The sequence below is a fragment of the Scophthalmus maximus genome, chromosome 15 (genome assembly GCF_022379125.1).
Source record: "Scophthalmus maximus strain ysfricsl-2021 chromosome 15, ASM2237912v1, whole genome shotgun sequence".
Classification (NCBI taxonomy): domain Eukaryota; kingdom Metazoa; phylum Chordata; class Actinopteri; order Pleuronectiformes; family Scophthalmidae; genus Scophthalmus; species Scophthalmus maximus.
The window spans coordinates 6,312,042-6,332,271 of record NC_061529.1 but is presented as its reverse complement, the minus strand read 5'-3'; the positions used below and the strand labels follow the sequence as shown (position 1 = coordinate 6,332,271).

The 20,230-nt window shown below is 44.3% G+C and overlaps 1 protein-coding gene across 12 annotated transcripts in view; it reads right to left on the bottom strand.

Annotated features, from left to right (window-relative positions):
• Nucleotides 1–319: 319 nt before the first annotated feature.
• tnika (TRAF2 and NCK interacting kinase a) overlaps nt 320–20,230 on the bottom strand; it is a 57,644-nt gene continuing 37,733 nt past the window's right edge. For 2 of the 12 annotated variants that reach the window (XM_035609368.2, XM_035609373.2), the window contains 23 exons: nt 19,228–19,419; nt 18,387–18,959; nt 14,619–14,783; nt 13,798–14,064; nt 12,747–12,853; nt 12,367–12,482; nt 11,686–11,783; nt 11,444–11,467; nt 11,029–11,037; nt 10,434–10,502; nt 9,753–9,859; nt 9,419–9,521; nt 9,031–9,180; nt 8,767–8,866; nt 8,440–8,610; nt 8,153–8,296; nt 7,366–7,500; nt 6,661–6,761; nt 6,346–6,495; nt 5,625–5,642; nt 4,597–4,756; nt 3,448–3,587; nt 320–2,866 (listed from right to left, as the gene is read on the bottom strand). In XM_035609368.2, coding sequence (XP_035465261.2) covers nt 2,783–2,866; nt 3,448–3,587; nt 4,597–4,756; nt 5,625–5,642; nt 6,346–6,495; nt 6,661–6,761; nt 7,366–7,500; nt 8,153–8,296; nt 8,440–8,610; nt 8,767–8,866; nt 9,031–9,180; nt 9,419–9,521; nt 9,753–9,859; nt 10,434–10,502; nt 11,029–11,037; nt 11,444–11,467; nt 11,686–11,783; nt 12,367–12,482; nt 12,747–12,853; nt 13,798–14,064; nt 14,619–14,783; nt 18,387–18,959; nt 19,228–19,419 — 3,183 coding nt within the window. In that variant the 3' untranslated portion in view covers nt 320–2,782. The remainder of the gene's footprint in view (nt 2,867–3,447; nt 3,588–4,596; nt 4,757–5,624; nt 5,643–6,345; nt 6,496–6,660; nt 6,762–7,365; nt 7,501–8,152; nt 8,297–8,439; nt 8,611–8,766; nt 8,867–9,030; nt 9,181–9,418; nt 9,522–9,752; nt 9,860–10,433; nt 10,503–11,028; nt 11,038–11,443; nt 11,468–11,685; nt 11,784–12,366; nt 12,483–12,746; nt 12,854–13,797; nt 14,065–14,618; nt 14,784–18,386; nt 18,960–19,227; nt 19,420–20,230) is intronic. The other 10 variants (XM_035609374.2, XM_035609375.2, XM_035609376.2 and 7 more) reach the window with 7 other exon arrangements.

The following is a 20,230-nucleotide window of genomic DNA, read 5'->3' as shown; positions in this document are numbered from 1 at the left end:
ATCTAAAGTGTGGCGTCTCACGCTGGCACATTATGGACTTTAAGGATATTGCTGCAATATTAAGAATGCAATGCAAAATGACTGTCGCTGCTCAGATTCCAGTTTTTACCATTAGTATTAATGGGATTTGGACATTATTCCCCCCCCCCCCCTCTCTCTCTCTCTCACACACACACACACACACACACACACACATGCTGTTAATGATATACCTGAGGGGCGGACAAAGTCTGAGGGTCGACGCTGACACAAATGTGCACACTTGTGCAAAACAGCCGAGAAAAGGAACAACAAAACCCCAACGACACATTCAGACGCATAATGCTCTAGTTTCATTTATTTCTCTCTTACAGCATCTCTTTTACAAAACAAATGAATCCTCGTTAGTAATGCTCTTTCAAAATAAAAGAAAACCAGAAAAGGAAAACGAATCAAGTAAATACAGTGGTTTCGTCTTTGAAAGGAGAGTTCTCAGTGTATTGACCATCATTTTCCAATTGGAAGAGTGAATTCCACAATGGACACACAAAGTAACAATGTCCCATTCACGCTTGTTCATTAATCATACACACACACACACTGGGAAGACGGTGGTTTCATCAGCTCGGCTCTTTATTGCTAAATGTCAGCGCGCTCTCTCTAACAGAGACCAGTGAACTTGCAGCACCGCAGGAACAGCTACGGCGTGAATGTGTAAAAAGGGTCCTTGGAAATATAACAGAAAAATTTCAATCATCTGACGGAAAATGATCATGACACAATTGAGGATTTGTTTTGTGCCACCATAGGCCAACATGCTGCCATACCTGCAGCCAATCTGCATTTCATCGCTCTCTGACATAAATATGCATGAACTCGTCCAACCTTGATAGTGTCTAATACAATATGTATCATTGAGTGAGCTGTGCTGAATATTTACGAAGAAATGTCAAGGTTTTTCTCACACCATGTTCAGTTACTCCTTCCAAGGAATAAATCAAGTTGTTAATGTACATCTCCACGAGAGGGGACAAATAACATCATGTGTTAATGTTAGATAATAACACAGAAGAAGAAAAATAAACAGTGTAAAGTTACCACGTCGGCAAATTAAAACAAAGCATCGTTTATGACGGGAGTGGTAATCTCTTTTTAGTTTTGCTTACATCATGCTAGGCACTGTACAAACAGTTAGGAGCCAAAAGTCAGAGGAGCCAATCGGGGATGAGCATGATTCGATCGGCGTGCGCCTTCGCGTTCACACAATGATCAGGATAGGAGCTCATGTCCTGCTGAGGTCGTGATCATAAGCGTCATCATCATCATCATATCTCCCACAGCGACACGGCCACAGACGTGAGCAGCCAGTAACATTAATGTGTTAGAGGAAATGGAAACATAGCCCCCCCCCCCCCCCCCTTCTCAACAACAAAAAAAAACATAACCATCCACTAATATTGCCTATTTTTAAATGCATGGTGTTCAGACACACCAACTCATAAACTTCACACTAAGAAGATAATACCATACATCAGCTTTGTAAACACACTCAGTGTTGCTTTGATCGCGTTAAGGAAGAAGTTCACGCACAGAGACAGAATGACTTGACCTTTTTTTTTTTTTGAGGACATAGAGGTCAATATTTCACTTTGACAAAAAGTCAAACACACACATTCATACTCAGATTGACACACACACACACTCTTGATTTCAGAGACACGTGCTGTACATTTCATCAAGCTTCAAAGACTGACTGACTCCAAACTGTGCCACAGAGAAAAAGAAAGGAAGAAGAAAGGAAACCGAGCGAGCAGAACGACGCCCTCATTGTTCATTTAATATTACAGTATATCTGATGCAGCACCTTCAGAGTTTAAAGAGTGAAAACAGGGAGATGAGTGGTGATGATGGTGATGATGGGAGGAGGGAAAGAAAGGAGGAAGGAGGGAAGAGAGGAGAGAAAAACACATAACGGACCAGCGGTTTCGTTTTAAAGGGACACAGACATCTGCTTTGCATACTATTGCGACCTGCCTGTGACAGCAGAGTCTCGCTGCATCTCTATCGGAGAAATGCGATCGAACACTAAATCACAACTCTGTCTACTCAGAGCCTGAAAAGACGGCCGGAGGAGGAAGCGGAGGAGGAGGAGGAGGAGGAGGTGGAGGTGGAGGTGGAGGAGGAGCGGCAGAGGAGAAAGGAAATCAATCAGGGCGTCCCCTTTCACCGTCGCCATCCAAAGTCGATTTGTCGTCCCTCTGCCGCCCTTGCTGTCATCTCCAGAAGTATTTATTCAAATTCAAAATGAAATGTCATTCCTCCACTATTATTCCTCCATGACTAGCTCTAGCAGGAGACAAAGGGGCAGAAGAGAGACAGAAGGAGACGGGCGTAAAGAGTATTTTCTACAGTCGCCGAACGCACTGGCCCATTTGCAGAGAAGAGACGGACACAACGGGATCAGAGTTACGGACAGACGGACACAGACAGAGGGGGGAAAGAGAATACTTGGAAAGTCAGTGGCACCAGTTTGCCAAGTCAGTTGAGTAACGATGGCTTCTGTGTATGACCCCCGACCATAATCGAGGGTCACGCGTCTCTTCATTTAGAACAGGTCATTGTCATTTTTTTTCCTCTACGATATCTTTTATTCCCATGTTTTTTTGTTGTTTTTTAAGTCTCTCCAGTGTTAAAAGAGTTCACTTGTGGCCTCTCGGGTCAGTCGGGTTCATTTGTGAGAAGGGCCGTCGCCAGGGCCGGCCAATGGGAGAGTGAGGCAGGGTGCGCACAGTGGGAGGAGCCATCACCAGTTCATCATAGAGTTTCTGTTGAGGGTCATGAAGAAAACTTGGCTGCTACCACCGGAGCGCACTGATGCAAAGAACACCTAGACAGAAAGAGCACATTGCAAATATCAATATTTTCAACTCTAATTTCTGAAAACCATAACCTCCTAATTATTTTTTCCATTTTTGTAAATAAAATCAATAATCATACATCAGATTTCCATGTATTTATTGGTCACTTCCATAATATACATCACACGTATACTGTATTGGAGATAAAGGCCGTATTCCGGATATCAGGGTGCAGGTCGCGTTTAAAAACAAATACGGGCAATTCTAATTATTATTTTCTAGTGTTTTTACTATACGCATTTTTCTGTGCAAACACATGAGCACATTTGGATCGGCAGGTATCTCCCCTCATGCCCAGCCATGATTTATATATCATTCCAAATCTTTCTGGTTACTGTCCAGGATCTGAGCAACGGATACCTAACGTCATGCTAAGAATCAATAGTTTAAGAAAAGTGTGTGTGCACACGTATGTTGATACCACTTCATTAAACACAGGGTCCAAATTAAGACCAGAGCAAGTCGAGTCTTTCTCAGAACTTCCATTCAAAAAGCGCACGCACGCACACACACACACACACACACACACACAGACCACCCTGTGATCTACCTTGTCGTTCCGCTCACAGAGGAACTTCAGTCTCTGGGCTCTCTTGTGCATGAAGACTCCGTCCAGGTGACCCGTCTCCACAGAGCGGATCTCGATGGCTTTCTCACCCCAGCCCATAATCTGATTAGAATGGATATAGGCTGGAAGGGAGGAGACACGAGGGAGGCATCAGTGACAGAGTAATGAAAAGATAGAAAATTACAACATCATGTATCATTTGCTGAGTGCATCTATTAGAGGATTTAGCAATATATCATGATGCAATGTTGTATTTTGTATTTTCAGTGAAGGTACTGTAATCAGATCTTCACACAAAAGCATCCACATGTACATGTAGAATCTCGGAGCGCCAGTATTAGTCTAATGTAACTTTGAAAGTGTAATAACCCTAGCAGCCACACGAGGGCAATAAAACACAAGAAATGACTGGTCTCTACCCATTTCCCTCAATTTTTCTTTTATGTTTACTAATATTCACGTAGATCCACGTTTCCTTTTCCCTCAAACTTGCTAAGCAGCTCAGGAGGCCTTCCTTTTTCGAATGCGTTTTGAACCTTAACTGAACTCCCCATAAGCTCATTTGTTGGATACCTCAAAAAGATCTGCAATGCAACACACACCAACATACACTGAAATCAGTGCTGGCTTATCCATGCAGTTATTTAAACCCCTTCACTTAGAAGTGGGGTGAATTAGAATTTTTAGCTTCAGACTGAGTATTTCTGTATAATATGTTTTCATGACCCCCCATGTTAGGGAAATAGTTTTTAAAGGGGACATTTTTCTTTGGGCTTAAACTTGTCATCATGATGTCAGAACTGATCGCACAGTGTAATGGCGATAGAAAAAAACGACACCATCCACACTTATGTTGGTTCGACACGAGCCTTGTTTTCACCACGCTGTCCTCTTGGCCACCGGGGGTGCGGTTTTCGTGGGAAAATAACGACTCGATTTACAGCGTGTGGCCAAAAGTAAGGGAATGTGTGGCCAAAGTAAGGGAATGTTGTTCTTCAGGTATCTATCCTGATACAAGCAGGTATGGAAAGGAGAGACTCTGAGAGACCAGTCAATTAAAACTACCAGCCCGTGTTACAGAAATCCTTTAAAAGTAAGTACACGCAAAAGAACACACAGGGTGGGACGTACCAACAGAGGTGGGCATCTCCCCCCACTGAAGCACCACGTCCTTGGTGATTCGGCCGTACGTGTTGACGTAAACGCCCTCGTCCTCGTAGCACAGCAGCATCTCCATGCCGTCAGTCTTAGGCAGCACCACGATGGCATGGGGTGTCACCTGGCTCTGGATCTGCAGACACAAACATCAATATTTTTAACACGCCTTGGTTTCCTCTGACAAAGGCAATCATGTTTTGCACAAGATTGAAATCTAACATGTTCAGACATCGCAGGGGAATTTTTTTTCTTTTTTTCTCAGCGATCTTTAATCCTCCTCACCATAAGGGAGACCTGCCAGAACATCAGAGTGTTCCTTCCTGTTACCTGAGAAACCGTATGATCCCATATAAAAAGCAAACGGACAAATGACGGCACTTTTTATTTTTAACGACGTTAATAAACGGGAGTAGCCTCAGAAGAGGGATGGAGCGGTGGCCCGGAAATAAGACATGGGGATTTGTGCACTTGTCTTTACCCAAAGTCCAGCCGAGAGACCAAGAGCACTCTCTGTGCCTCAGGTGTGCGTTAGGGATGGAGCACGACAATGGATCGTGTCAGTACAACAAAATGAGTGACAAGGTGGTGAAGAAACTCATCTTAGCCCACAAGAAGCTGCATGCACACGAGAACTCTGCATGAACGGCATCTACCTACTGCTTCCTCTGACCATATTAAGGAAATAGTTTACTGTACACATCATACTCTATTGTGATTGGCCGGTGCAGAGTCGAGCAATGCCGTTTACCTGAAATATTACTGCGATATCTGCCGGTAGTAGACACAATCTTTTCGGGGGTGCTAATGTGATGCCGTCTGCTGTGGGTAAGATGAATTTTTTCACACAGACCGAAAAAAATGATTCATTAATGGCTACACTAGTGAAGTGTACAATTGAAGTGTACTGAACATAGACACAGCGCTTCTGTGCACCTTCTACGTTGTTGTTTTTTACTACGGATCTATTGATCTAGTCTAAAGGGAGGATGGCAGGACGTCACCTTCGTCTGTCTGGCACACTGCAAGAGATGTTGGCAGGAGGGGGGAAGAGAGAGAGGGGAAGCATGGATGAAAGGTGGAAGCAGGAAGTCAGTCACCTCAGAGTTCAAGAATATATTTTGGAATAATAATTTCCACGGTGTGTCCTCTTTGCAGTACGGGAGGGAGGCTGCAAATTCGCCTGTCCTCACCTGTCCTCAACCAGAGGGCTGAACTGCAAATGGACTTATTTACTTATTTGAGTAAAAGCGCTGCCAGTACTGCACAAAATAATCTGCACGCGTGAACCAAACACTGATATATAATTCAGGCACGCAAGCCACAACATAATTTGTAACTGAGAAGATGTATATATATCTTTTTTTAATTACAAGATGATCTCTTGGCAGTGCACTTTGACAGATCTTTGTTGCAACAGGGAATCCGGCAGCAGGCGCTTCTTCTCTGTGCTCTATAATAAGAGCTATTCTTATTTTGAGCTTCATTATTTTTGCTTAACATAGATCCAATGCAACCTATTTAGCAAACCTAAAAAAAAGTCAGATGGTAAAACTTTTCATTGATCTTCAATCTTTTCATTTTAAATCAAGGTTTAAATCTGCCATGTTAAAAAGAATTGTAATGAGTATGAGCCACTGCCACCATTGGCCGCTCGTGACATCTGCTGGACTCGGCATGAAAAAACACATCATGTTCTTTTAGGTTTAAAGAGGAGGCACTCACATGCGAGGGGATGTAGATGTCGTAAGGATTGCCCGAGTCCACGTCGATGACATGGAAGCCCACGCTGGAGCCGTAGATCACCTTCAACCTCTGACCTTCCTCCACCGTCAGGTCAACCAGCTGGGGACGGTGCTGCAACTCAGTGAATGACTGAAAGACAGAGAGGGGGTGGGAGATGACAAACGCTCGGGGGTTAGAGGAGGATGATGATGACGTCGCTTAGGAAATAGAGAGGGGGCATGTAGTGAGAAAGACAACTGGAAAATAAACTATTGTCGATGGATCAGTCAAGTGTTCAACAGTTCACTTCCATACCTTGAAGGCCATGAACTTGTGGTAGGGTTTCGGAGCCCAAGCATAGATTTCTACGGCGTTTTTCTGAGCAATCACCAGGAACTTAATCCTCTCATATTTTACTGGAAACATAAAGACACATACATATATGTTGGTTTCTGATTCATTTTAACGTTTGAGTCAAACATATAAAAAAAAAAAGGTGGAATGTTTCGACTACAACCCGACCCGGTGTACACAGAGTAATGTGCGGTACATTTTATTTATTGAAAGATGATAGATGGAACGTTTTCTTCACGTTTCTAAAAAAAAATTAGGAACATATTTGTGAAGTTTTTTTGCCTCCCGGCGCGTGAAGCCCTGGGGCCTGTCTCCCCTCTCCTTGTTGGTCTAAATCTCTTGCACTTGAGTTACAGCCAGAAAAAAAAAGATTATTCTAAATGATATTAAATCATTCTAAATATTAAAATGTTTTGGGCTTCCCTTTACAGCAACTGGCTCCAAATTAGTAACTGGTAATAAAGGTTAAATGCAGTTTAAAGACCAAAGGATAATCATAAAAGACAAATTGTAAAAGCCTCTTTATTTTTAGATTTCAATGTGTGTAGTATTAGAGTTTCTGTTTGTTTGTGTTAGTACAGTCGTTGCATAAAATACACATCAGCTGAATGTAGAATATTGCTCATTTAAAGGGAAAAAAACCCTGTCAACCACATTTATCCTCACCAACTTTATAATGCACACAGCCCTCCAGCTCCCCGACTGTGATCCACCCCTGCTTCTTTTCCACCTCCGGGTCGTTGTGTAATATTCTGTTCCTCAGCCAGGACAAGTAGTAGACGCGCAACTTGTTCTTCTTCCCTGAGAAGGGAGGGACCGAAGGAGGAAGAGAGATGAGATCAAATTATATGGAAGGAGGTGATGCAATCCCCAGTAAACAAGAAACCCTTTCATCCGCAAACGGCACACAAGGGCAGATAACCTGGCCAGATTTCAGCATTCAGAGGAATGGAAGAAACAAAACCTTTACTACCCTGAATGATCCTTCTTCACTTCCCTGTAATTTTAATTGCAAAGACTTATTTGGCAGTGCTTTTATTTTCCCTGGTAATATGCAAATAATGAAGGGCAGTGACATGTGCTGCGGTGTGTAATTTGTCATTCTCACAGTTTGCTCGCAGAAAACATGGCCTCACAATCTCCTTACTGTTGAATTTAATAAGATAAAAGGAATATTTCACATTGTCAGCTCAGGGTTTTCCCCTCAAACAAGGAGAAGCTAGAAGAAACTAGTGGACAGTGTGGACCTAGTGCGTAACTCTTCTGTCTGGGCCCAACTAGGGCTGATTCAATGTAAAGTCATACGTGGGATTCATTATACTAACCAGGAGTTAGTATAGGGGGAAGAAAAATAACGTATATGTAAGTGTTGTGCAACTGTGTGTGTGTGTACAATGTGAATTTGCATGTGTGTGTGTGTGTGTGTGTGTGTGTGTGTGTGTGTGTGAGCTACCAGATATGGTGACTAGCACATTCAGCCCCTCCAGCACGTCCATCTGCAGGAAGCGCCGTCTGGTGATCAGGTTATAAACTTTGCCCTGTCCACTTCGGTCCAGCAGCATCAAACCGTTCTCTGTCCCCACCAGCAGGTTCACACCTAAACACACACACACAAGCGTGCAAAGGGTCAGAGGCACGGAAGAAGTAACGCACGAGAGATAAAACCAAAGATATTTAGCAGAGAGGATTTGTCTTGTGTTCGTCGTGTGTGGAGGATAAAGAAACGCTCTCCCCTCCTACCCCAGAGTGCGGCGCACAGGATCTCGGAGTTGAAGCGCTTCTTGTATTTGCGGATCTCGGGTGTGTCACTGTGAGGTCGGATGTTGGTGGGGTTGACGTTGACCACAGAGATCTTTCTGGCCTCGTTCAGTCTGGCCTGCTCCTGCCTCAGCAGCTCATTCGCAAACATGGCTAAAGCACCAAAGAAGAGAAAAGATAGAAAGAAATATGTTATCATTATAATAACTATTATTTATTTATCTTAAATAAAAGGGATGCGAGTAAAAATGTAGCTTTTAACCAAATTTAACCAAAGCTTCCATAGTTTTTTCTTCTTCTTTTCCTTACCTTCTGCTGAGTTATCTTCGTCGTTTTCACTCGGGGATGTTTGGTAGACACGTGGATCAACAAATGGGGTAAAGGACGCTTTGGACCCACCCATACCAAACTGTTGGGGGAAAAATACAGTGATTCTGTGTAAGACATGATATCAGTCCACATCAGGCATTTCATTTTAAACTTCCATCTTCCATGTTTCAGATACAGGTCTATGTCCATGAAAGGGTGCGAATGTGCGTGTACGTTATGTGTGTGTGTGCGTGCGTGTCTGACCTCAGCCATGTCGGCCAATTCCTGCAGGGCTGTGGTGGGCGTGGCCGAGGGGGAGTTGCTCTGCTGGACCAGGTCAGGGAGGTTACCGTGGTTACCGTGATTCCCAAACCCGTTGCTCTCAGTGTGGCTGCCTCTCCTCCTCTCCTCCGCCTGAGATAGAGAAAGGAAGAGAGAAAATTCTATAAATATATAGAATATGATATTGAGGAACACTGTATATATTACATGTATATACAGTATATTATAAATATGTATTATTTAATATTTATATAATTACAGGGAGGTGAGGAGAGTTGATGTAAAAGATGTGCCAATGCAGACACAAAGTGGGCAAGAACTGTGTGTGTGTGTGTGTGTGTGTGTATGTGTGTGTGTGTACGTTCATCACCTCTCTCATCACTAGAGTGCCGTCCTTGGAGCTATTATAGACATCTCCGAGAGAGTCCTCTGTCAGCCCTCCATACGACTCGCCACTGCTCTGCACTGCTGGCCTGCAAAACACACACGCACACGCACACGCACACACACACACACACACACGATCACTTACAAAGGAGTTCTGCCAAAACTCTACTGACAAGCTACTTACATGGCGCATATTCCAACGACATGAATATCTTAACACAAATTGACACTGGCAGGTCCGGATTGAGAACATTTTTTAAATAACACATAAACAGAGCAAGAAGGAGAAAAACAAAAAAATAGAGAGGGCAACTCACATGATGCGGGGGATGTCACTGACAGCAACAGTCCCGTCGTGCCCCACCGTCTCCCCGTCCTCATCACTGCTCTCCGATTCGTCACTGGAGGACGAGTAGTCTGTCACCTTCATCGGAGGAAAACCCGTACAAATTAACTTCTGATAAAGAGAACCGCTCGGAAACCCCTCTGAGAAATAACAGTGTGATAAGACGGCGTATTTATCGGGGCCATATTTAAATCGCCTCCAACTCATTTGGACTCAAACTCTCAAGGCTTTGACAGCGGAATTATTCAAATTAAAGGCACCCTGCATAGTGGGTGAATTTTTTTTTTTTTTCAACCAGTGGGTATCCGTTCTGTTTGCACAAATGTGAGAAACGCAGATGATTTCACACTGTTCCATTGATCTGCAGTTTGGCGAAAGTTATGCCCAAAGCGTATTGCAATGCACTTTTTTTTGCAAAAGTTCAACGAAAAATATATTTTTTGCTGCTGCACGTCAAGTAAACTGAGATGATCAATGCAAAATGTATTTTTAAGTCTGTCACAAACAATAATGAGGACCACGATGAACAATTGCAGGTCAGCACTGGGTGACTGTAGTGTTTCATTTACCTTTACTATTACTGTCAACGTAATACGCCTATAGTACCCTGGTGGTCCCACTTATCATTATTGGATATGTCATCATACTGTACCTTGACTGGAGGTCTGCTGCCCTCCTCCACCCTCAGTTCTCTGAGCTCCTTAGCCAATGCACTTAGGTCCTACAAAGAGGGAAAGAAGAGGAGGAGGAGGAGCAGGAGGAGAAACGAGCAAAGTCATTCAGTTCTGCATCCTCAGAAACCGGGAGAGGCTCATTTACATTCAAGAGCGAGGGCAGCAGAGAAGGGCAAGGTGAGGAACACAAACCATCAGCATCATGACAAAAAGGACAACAGATTTTCTTGTCACACAAACATCCAGGGCCTGCGAAAATAGGTTTTCCCGGAACGAGAGTGCTTATCTGAGACAGTTTTTTTTTGTCCTGGCGAAGCCAAAATGTTGTGATCACAGATGAGCACTTTTATTCCCTTCACGAGCAAATATTACTCTGAACACTGGCCATTGGAAGAAAAGATAATCCGGCTCAATATACTACTGGAATGCAGGGTCAACCTGCACCCCGCCCCCCTCTTCTACCAATAAACTCCCATGGCTCCACCCGTCCCTCCCCATTCAACCTAGCCGATGGATCAGACCAAGTCATGCAGAGGGAGGTGGGGGGGGCCCCGTCATACTCGGTGCGCTTACCAGCTCCTCCTGACCAGTAATCGTGACAACAAGAAAAACAGGAGAACAGATTTAGAGACTGTTCAGGTGCTGAAAGTACAGGTTACACACCCTAGCCACGCACCCACACACACACACGCACACACACACAACACATGCATTGCATGAGCACGAACCCGCATGAACACGCCTCCACATACACTCTTTCAGGTATGTGTGTAGAAGCACACGTGCACTGCCATTATTTGCCCAATTACACCCTGAACATTTCAAAGTTAAAATGGACAAACGTCTTTTATTTGTGTGTGTGTGTGTGTGTGAAAGCAACCAACTCCACCATGCCAGGGTAAAAAAAGAGGGGCTCCGTCAGATGGATTCAAAACAAAGGGGAAAACCGGGATAAAAAAAGGAAAAGGGGGACTCGAGTGTCACTAACCTCATCTATGGCTTTCTTATAGCTCTAAAGAACGACAGGAGAAAGAGAGAGAGAGATGCAGAGAAGGAAAGGAAAGCGAGACAGAAGCAGAGGAATAGCAGAAAAAAAGGGATAAGAGACCTGTGGAAGATTCCCAGGGAGGAGATCGCTTTGACAGAAAGTGACTGTGTGTGTGCTTGTGCGTGTGTGTGTGTGTGTGCGTGTGTGTGTGTGCGTGTGTGTGTGTGTGTTGTGTGACTCACAGCAGGTCTGCTGGGTCTGGCTGATTCGCGGCCCTCCTCCTGTTTGCACTTTGCCTCCTGATTGGCTCCTGGAGGGGATCCTTCCTGCTTGGTTTGACCTAACGACACACAAGACAGTAATTAATTACACATTTGTGTAATTCGTGGTGATAATCACCACGAATAAGTGATGATTGGAAAAAAAAATAAACATTTGTCTCAAAGGTTTCAATCTAAATGTGTCCTATATTATTACATTGTGTAAAATTTGTGCTCGGATGTTGAACGATCTATTCGCTGTCAATCAACTATTTTGTATTTTTCTTTCATTTTATTCTCATTTACTGCCAACCTTGTTACAAAGTGCAAATTTTAAGGAATACCGATCCTACAACACTTCTACGTCTCTCCGTGTCATGTGTGTTTGTCAGGGGGCGATCCGTGCATATCTCAGATCATCCCTCTACGCCTCCCCCTATCTCCCTCTCTCATTTCCCCTCCTCTCTGTCTCCCCGGAGGCCCGAGAGCAACGGGGCACATCAGACGGGTTGATCAGAGCAGAACTGCGACTGACAACGTCCCGCTGATAGCCTCTGAAACACGCTGAAGCCACGTCAGCGCATGTGGACGTTTCCGTGTGTTTCTCTGTATGTACAGTATTTGCACAAAAGCATGTATTGACGGGTTAGTGTGTCCCTGTACCTCTCCTCTCTGCAGAGCCTGCCTGAGATGAAGGGGAGGAGGACGAGGACGAGTTGGAGGAGGTTCTTTGCAGCATGGCGTCCAGAGAGAGCTCCGAGCGCCTCAGGTCTGGGTTACTGCAACAGGGAGAATACATCATTTCCACTTATTTCTCCTCTCTTTAAAATGACACGTTATGAACTTATTTATATAAAACAAACACATATATATATGTATATATATATATATACATATATACATATACATATATATACACATATACACATATATATATATATATAATAACTAAAAAAACAATAACTTCTATTAAACCAGAAAGAAAAGTGGCTTAAAGGATGATTGAGACTATAAAGGTGTCTCCGGATGTTGGCTGATGTTACCTGGCCCGTATGAGCTGAGAACCCGTGCGAGGGCCCAGACCCAGTCCTCCATTCGGGGAATTCTTCCTGACCAGGGCTGGGGAGATGGAGGTGGTCCTCTGGGGGACCTGGACACGCAACAAATACACACAGACAAGAGGTCAACGTTGCTGGTGCGGTTTAATCCCCCCCAGCAAGGAGAGTTCAGAGCTTGATTCCACAATGTTTTCCGATTGTTATAACATTAATATATCAAGTGTGATGGTTTGACAGAATAAAGACAGTGACACATTTACTTATGGGTGGTGAAGCGCTGAATTCTCTGCTCTCAAACAATGTCAATTGGCTAACAGTATTGTGAAACACTGGTCCTGGTTGAGAAAGTCTCAACAAAGTCTCATCAAAAATAAAATCATTGGGCGGCAAGTGAAGCATTTCACATCATGTTACGTATTTTCAAGATAACAACTGGCCCAGCAGCATTTTTGCAAAATTCTGCACAAGCTGATTACATTTTTGTGAAGCCAACCGTTCTCTCTGTGATTTCAACATCACTCTGATTACCTCACTGGACTGGAAAGGATAACGCTGTGTGTGAAATCATTACTGCATCTCAGCTTCAGTCAATTTTAACCAAACAAATGGAAATAAACTGGAACTTAATCAAATCAGCACTGGAATGTGATGAGCAGTATGTGGATGATGAAGCTTGTTTATATATTATTATTTTCTGATAGCAGTTTTTTTTTTTTTTAATGTTTTTTTTTAAACAACTATGTAATTTTTGTTTTCTTTTTTTATTGGTTTCCTGTTATTAGCACTGTGAAGTTCTACTTTGTAACAGCTGTTAATATAGATGAATAAATATTAATAAAGTTATTCTTACCTTGTATAAAATATTGTCAATAGATAAATATTCTTTGTGGGAAAAAAAGACGACATTACTTTTCATCTAACATCTATTTTCTCCCTCACTAATCTTCTGTTCCTCTTTTTCATCAAGGAATAGAAAGTCATAAAGTCATAAAAACAATATATTATGATTTCTTTTCTTTCTCTTTTATCTTCTGACCTTTGGTGGAGCGTCCTCCTCTCTCAGCCAGGCAGTCCGGTCCCGATCCCTGTCTCGGTCTCGTTCCCGATCACGTTCCTCCCTGTTGTTGATGCGGAGCTGTGGTCCGGGGGTGTCCGATGTGGGGTCTGAGTTCTGCCGGGGCATCTCGGGCCTGGGGGACCCGACACTGACGCCTTCACTCAGCACCGAGCCCGTTTGATCCTGCAGAGACTGAGAACCGGACATGGAGCTGGAGTGGGTCTTCACTGGAACCAGGTGGGCCATCTGAGGGACGAAGAGAGAGAGAGGAAGAAGACGACGTGAAGGGAAGGAGTCGGGCGGATTGAAGAAGGTTGCGCATGGCCCAGACCGAGATACCAAGGTATGGGGGGAAGAGGGATTAGGAGAGAAAGAAAGATGTAGCCATAATCAATGGTGTATGGTTTGAATAAAGGAAATTTGGATGATGCTGAGGTATAAGATGGAAGTGGTGAAGTGGAAAAGTTGAAGTAGAGAGAAAGCCAGTGAAAAGAAAGTAAATATGGAGACGGCAAGAGAGGACAAGGGAGACAGATTTTAGTTTTAGTAGATCAATGAAAAGGTGTGATTGGAGACTTGTCAGGACGCAGAGATGAAGAAATCAAGTTGAAGAAAAAGAGATCAAAAAAAGAAGAGAAAAGAAAGATATGTGAGAGAAAAGTGAGAGAGACTGACTAATATGGAGGTACAAACTTTTATAAGGCACAAAGAGCAAGGAGGTTTGTGATTGTTTGCTTGGAAATACTGGTCACCAGGGAAAAGCACCCACCCGTCACTCCTTTTTTCACACACAAACATACCTGTGGTTCGATGGAGCGTTGGATGGGCGGGTTGCGGGCGGGCTGCATGCCCCCGCTGCTGAAGGACTCGGAGCGGGGAGGGAGGGAGGGGTCGGAGATGCGGTTGGACACTTTGTGCTGCAGCGCTGGGGAGCTCTGTCTGTTCAGCTTAGATCGCTCCTCCACCTGGGACAGGTCACACACCACGTCACTCACAGCCCAGCACTCAGCACACAACCAATCACCATGCTTGATCCGCGGTGGGTATCAGCAAACACCCCCCATGCAATGCGTCCCTTGAAGCCATCAGACGGTCTTTACGTCACCCAGCTCTGTGGGACTACAACTATCAGAATCTGGCATGATTCCTCACACTGCCTGTTGCTTTTTCATTTCCGATTGGAATAAGGTAAATATCCGTTTTATCATTTTTTTCCGGAATTTTCAGCAAAACTATCACTGTGCCTTTACACAACACAAGGTGCACTAAGATGGAGGAGTAGTCATTAAGAACAAGTGCCTGAAGGTTTACGTCCTTGTTCCAAGTAATGTGCGAATGAAAAGCAGGTGTCAATTAATCCTGATGAAACTTGCAGGAGGAATTCAGCGGTAGGCTTGCGTTTTTGTACTTGCCGTACCCTGTCTCAACAGTATTGCTTACACAACCCAATCCCCGATTAATGATTTTCTAAGAAGTTGCCAATGTTGGACACAATGTTTTTTGGCTGTAGATTTGGCTCTTTACCTCCCACCATCTGTCTTTATTTTCTCATCTTTGTTCTCCAGCCCCCCCCCCCCCCTCCCAATCTGTTTATTTATGTGCGTCTCCGTGTCCCACATACAGTTGAGGAGTAAGAATGTCTGATGGCTGCGGGGGGAAGGGCAAGAATGACCTCTAATCTCCAATAGCAGACACCACATTCAAACTAAAAATCATGGATTTGAATAAATGCAAAGGCACACGTAATAAAACCATGGTTGACTGTTTGTAAGCGTTTGACTGACTGTTTCCGCAAACTTTTGGGAGTGCGCGTGTGCATTAAAAAAATCAACGCGCAATGAGTATCTGTGTGTGAGGCAGGCCGAGAAAGCTCCTCTCGCCAGGGTAATCAGATTATCAGATTATCTGCTGTGCAGCAAGAGAAGGCTCCGTGGAATTCTCCCATTCGCCCGAATCCCACTTGTCACTCTGAACAATCTACTCAGCGGTCTGTGGAGGGCATAGTGTCAATAGCCCCGAAGGTAAACAAGCGCGTGCAGCGAGAACTATCCCCTTTAGAAGCTCCCTGTAATTCCACATGAGCTCATAATCTAGCAGGATTATTGAAGATTATGACTCGGGTCAGCAAAAAACTATGACATACTGTGTCACTCCTCAAATCTTTGCGAGTTACCCGCTAGGGAGTCAACTACGATGAGGCAACTATCACTTCTACGGTGGCAGAAGAAAGTTCCGGATCACTGTGTTAGTTGTTGACTTTGGAAAAAACAAAGAACTGATGGAGAAGAAACAACTGGTGGATCAGGAGAAGGACTGTTGTGGTCCAAGAGGTGTTTGATCTGTGGAGGCAGTACGCGATCAAGGTTAGCATAAACTTCAGCTGACCTACAAGAGATAGAAAGATTACGATTAGAGGATCCCCTTACAGAAGAAAAACCTTTTGGGTGGTGCTGCTTAAATTTTCATTTTGTGTGCATGTGTTGGGGTTTGTCACAACAAGTCAAGCACCCAAAAGCTCTTTCTGCTACGGCAGAGATTCTACGAGAGAGAGAGAAAAAAAACAGAGCGTTGGAGGAAGTTAATTTTGACCACAGCTGCATCTAAGCAAAGAGCGGATGCAGAAAAAAAATGTGAGAAAAGGGGAATAGATGGAGGACAAAGGGCATCCACCGAGGATCCCGGATTGTTAGGAGGATCCCATCACCACTTGGCCAGCGCCCATCACCAAGCCTGGATTTGATTGAATGGTTGACTAACCTAAAGGAAGGTTGGTATGGGTTGGGTTTTCCCCCGATGACACAGACACCAATGTGTCTAGAAGCGAGGCTTGCCACGGTGCATTGTGGGGTACGGGGTGATAAGAGTCACAAAGGAGGGGGCTGACAGGGTGTGTGGGCTTAAAGCAGGGCTGTGGTTGGCTAGTTCTGGTGGCATTAGATCAACTCGGCCTCACCTCTGGTCATTTCAGTCCCAGTAAATAATATTTTTCAATGTAAAAGAAAAAAATGTATTACAGCTTTATAGAGATACATGTGATGTTTTTACAGATCTTGAATGTACACTGTGTGTGTGTGTGTGTGTGTGTGTGTGTGTGTGTGTGTGTGTGTGTGTGTGTGTGTGTCATGCACGGACTGTATGTAAAAATGAAAGAGGACGCATGTCCACTTTCTCCCACTGCACAAAAACGAAGTGGAAATATCTTGGATACAGGTGCAGCAGCCATTTTGCACAGTTGACATCATTTGCAGACAGAGTCAACAGGAGCCGCAGCTGTCAATCTTGACATTTCACCCAATTTTTGTAGCATCTAATAATAATAATAATAATAACGCATTCAATTCTTAATGGGGGGAAAAAAAAACAAAAAAATGACCACGGTATAAGATAAGTTGGCTTTACTTTTTGGCCTTTATTCTCTTCAATGACCAGCAGAGGTCGACTCCGCTGGTTGCAAACAGATGTCGGTTTCTAGAAGTCTACAAGAAAATTACTTAAAAAGACTTCTCACTTGATTTATTTCGCCAGGAAACATTTTCCTGATGAGTTCATGGTCTCAATCTCCATTTTCAAGTCTTCTTCAATACAACATGATGTTCATTTTGTAAATTACGATTGCATTAAGAGTAAAATAGACTATTAAGCACGCTATGCATTGGGGCGTGGCTAACAGCCCGATTGGCGGCGTAGTACCATCCAATCAGTGCATGATTGCAGGCGTGGGTGGATGTGCAGTGGATGAGCTCTCAATCAGATCCTCCAGATATGGTTACTTCTGGTTCCACAAAGATGGCGATGGTAAAAGTGCTAAACTCGAGCCTTCAAAGCGGCAGCTCACAAACCAATGGGGGACGTCACTGTGGTTTGCCACTTGTATACAGTCTATGATGTCAAATTAAATATGTGCGGCATATACAGTCTTCAGTTTTGCCTTTGTGAGTATTTGTGTATGTGTGTGTGTGTATGTGTGTGTGTGTTCTTATATATCCTTTGGAAAAGGGTCTGTAATCCAAAGGGAAGGCTATACAGGGAGGTGGAGGGGAAAAGGGTTCTGATGAGCTATGAGAAAGGGGATTTTGGGGGAGTACGTGGGTAAGAATGGTGAAAGGTTAGGAGGAGAATGGCTCGACCAAAGAGGTGAAGAGCTTGAAGGGCTATTCAGAGGAGCAACTAGAAAATGGACGTCTGTCAAACAGGTTGGGATTGCTGTCTGCTGAGGCATTAGCAAGGTCATTCATGGAGCTGCTTAGATTCTGCCTGCAACACCCATCTCCTCTGCCTGTAAGCAATTGAGGGGAAAGGTTGGGATTTTTATCAGGGACTTGAAGAAAATTCCCCCCGCTGCGGTGAGGTGAGTGGGATCTCCAGGATTTAGATAGGCCAGAGAAGAGAGTGTTTCCAGACCAGGATTCAGAGAGGTTTTCATTTGGGGAGAAAACTGGAAATACACTCTGCGAGGGGTCCATGATGCTTTCGTGGCTGACAGATTGCCTAATCCCATTCCACCCTTTATAATCGAAATCTACATCTACATCTACTCTACGGCAGGGTGAGTGAGGACGGGAACTAACCAGTTTGGCAGCAGGGTTGGAAACATGGTTTGATCCAGACTGGGGTTTCTGCACCTGTCCTTGGTGCAGAATTTGGGCTATAAGCTGTTGGTCTGGAGACATTAGCCCTGGGATGGATAACTGACTAGGGGCAGAGACAGACCTAGACTTATTTCCCCCCAGAGGACAAAGGTTTGGTGCTGGATTAGACTGGCTGATTGGCCCTTGACTGGAATGTCCTTTATTGCTCTTAGAAACGCCGTTACTGGGTCCTTGACCAGTAGGATGACTCTGTTTCTCAGTGGCCCCTGGACTGCAGCCCCTCTGACCGAGTTTCTGAGCCCTAAACTCTCTGACCTGCTGACTTATCTCCTGCTTCAGCCCCGGATCTAGGGATTCTGAAGGGTCTAGTGAAATGCAGATATTGGGAAGGCGGGTGGAGAGGAAATTGGCAGCATGGGACTGGGTTCGCCTAGGGGCGTGAGATCTGAGCTGGCCTTGGGCGTGGGCCGACGAAGCTGGTTGGTTGAACGACTTGTGATGTTGTAGGTGCGACTGGGGCAGGTTACCGTGCGCATGTTGCTGCTTCGGGACCTAGGAGTCAGAGTCAGAGGAAGGTTAACGACATAACAAACACACAGAGTAGACATCACAGGATCAGAGCAGCAGCGTTAATTATCCATTATATATGCAGACTCAAAAAATTATCTTTTAATGTGGGATCCCACGCCATTGTCCCCCCACTGTCTTTACAGGATCACTGCGTCTCCTAAGACCTGTCAAATAAGATACTAACAACACAAAAAGGCCACTGGTGTGTGAATGTACATGTTTTTTGTATATCATACATGGAGGGACTTACCTCTTTAGCCCAGGCAGGCTTGTCGTTGGGATTGATGACATCTTTGTAGTGGTAAAGCGGTTTCTTCTCCGCTTGCCTTCCATCCTGCTGCTGCTGCTGTTGTAGAGACACCAGGTAGGCTCTCTCCTGCTGGAGCTGCCTCTGTAGCCGCTCGGCTTGACGCTGCTCCTCGACCTGCTTCCGCTTGTACTCCTTGTGGGAGAAGGGCAGAGATGAGAGACAAGTATGGAAAAGAGAAAGAAAACTGCAGGGGTTGGTACAGGAGGGAAGAGAGGAAGAGACAGATGAGGGCGAGGAAGAGAAGGGTGAGCGACACACATATGGAGTCAAAGATCAACCCCAACGCAAGTTAGTGGTCAGCGCTGAGAGAAAATTAGTAGTTGCAAAAAATTATTTTGCATTTATCACAACTTGCCAGATTGTGGATTCTACCACCTCGGTATAACTTGAATATTTTCCCGAAATGGGAAGCTGCCATTTGCAGTCAGGACACTCAATGAACTGAACTGATATTTGCAAATACTACACCCCTAGATCATGCAACAACAGATAAACACACATACAGACAACTGGGATAAAGGACATGGAACTTACACTTTTCACAACATAATAACAATTTGAAATGGGGGTCAGCCGTAAGATGATAGCAGACATACGGTTTAAAGGGGGGTCTGTCTGGGGGATGTAACTAGGGAGGTGGGCAGAATGAGGCCACAACACATCACTGGGATTTGGTGTCCTTCCCTGTGGCCTGTGGATTTTTGTACAGGTTGGATCTCAGAAGGTTTTCAGACAGGCTGAATGCAAGGAGCGGAGGACCATTACTACACAAATTAAGTCAAAAACTGTTGCCCTGGTCAAGAGAGAAACATCAATTTCCCATTTTCTCTTGAATATTGTAACATTGAGTTGGTTCTCTGCACCCAATGAGGAATCCTTTTGAGATCCAGCCGACTTAACAGTTCATTACATGCAATCTGTGTTGTGAATGAATTCGAAAAAC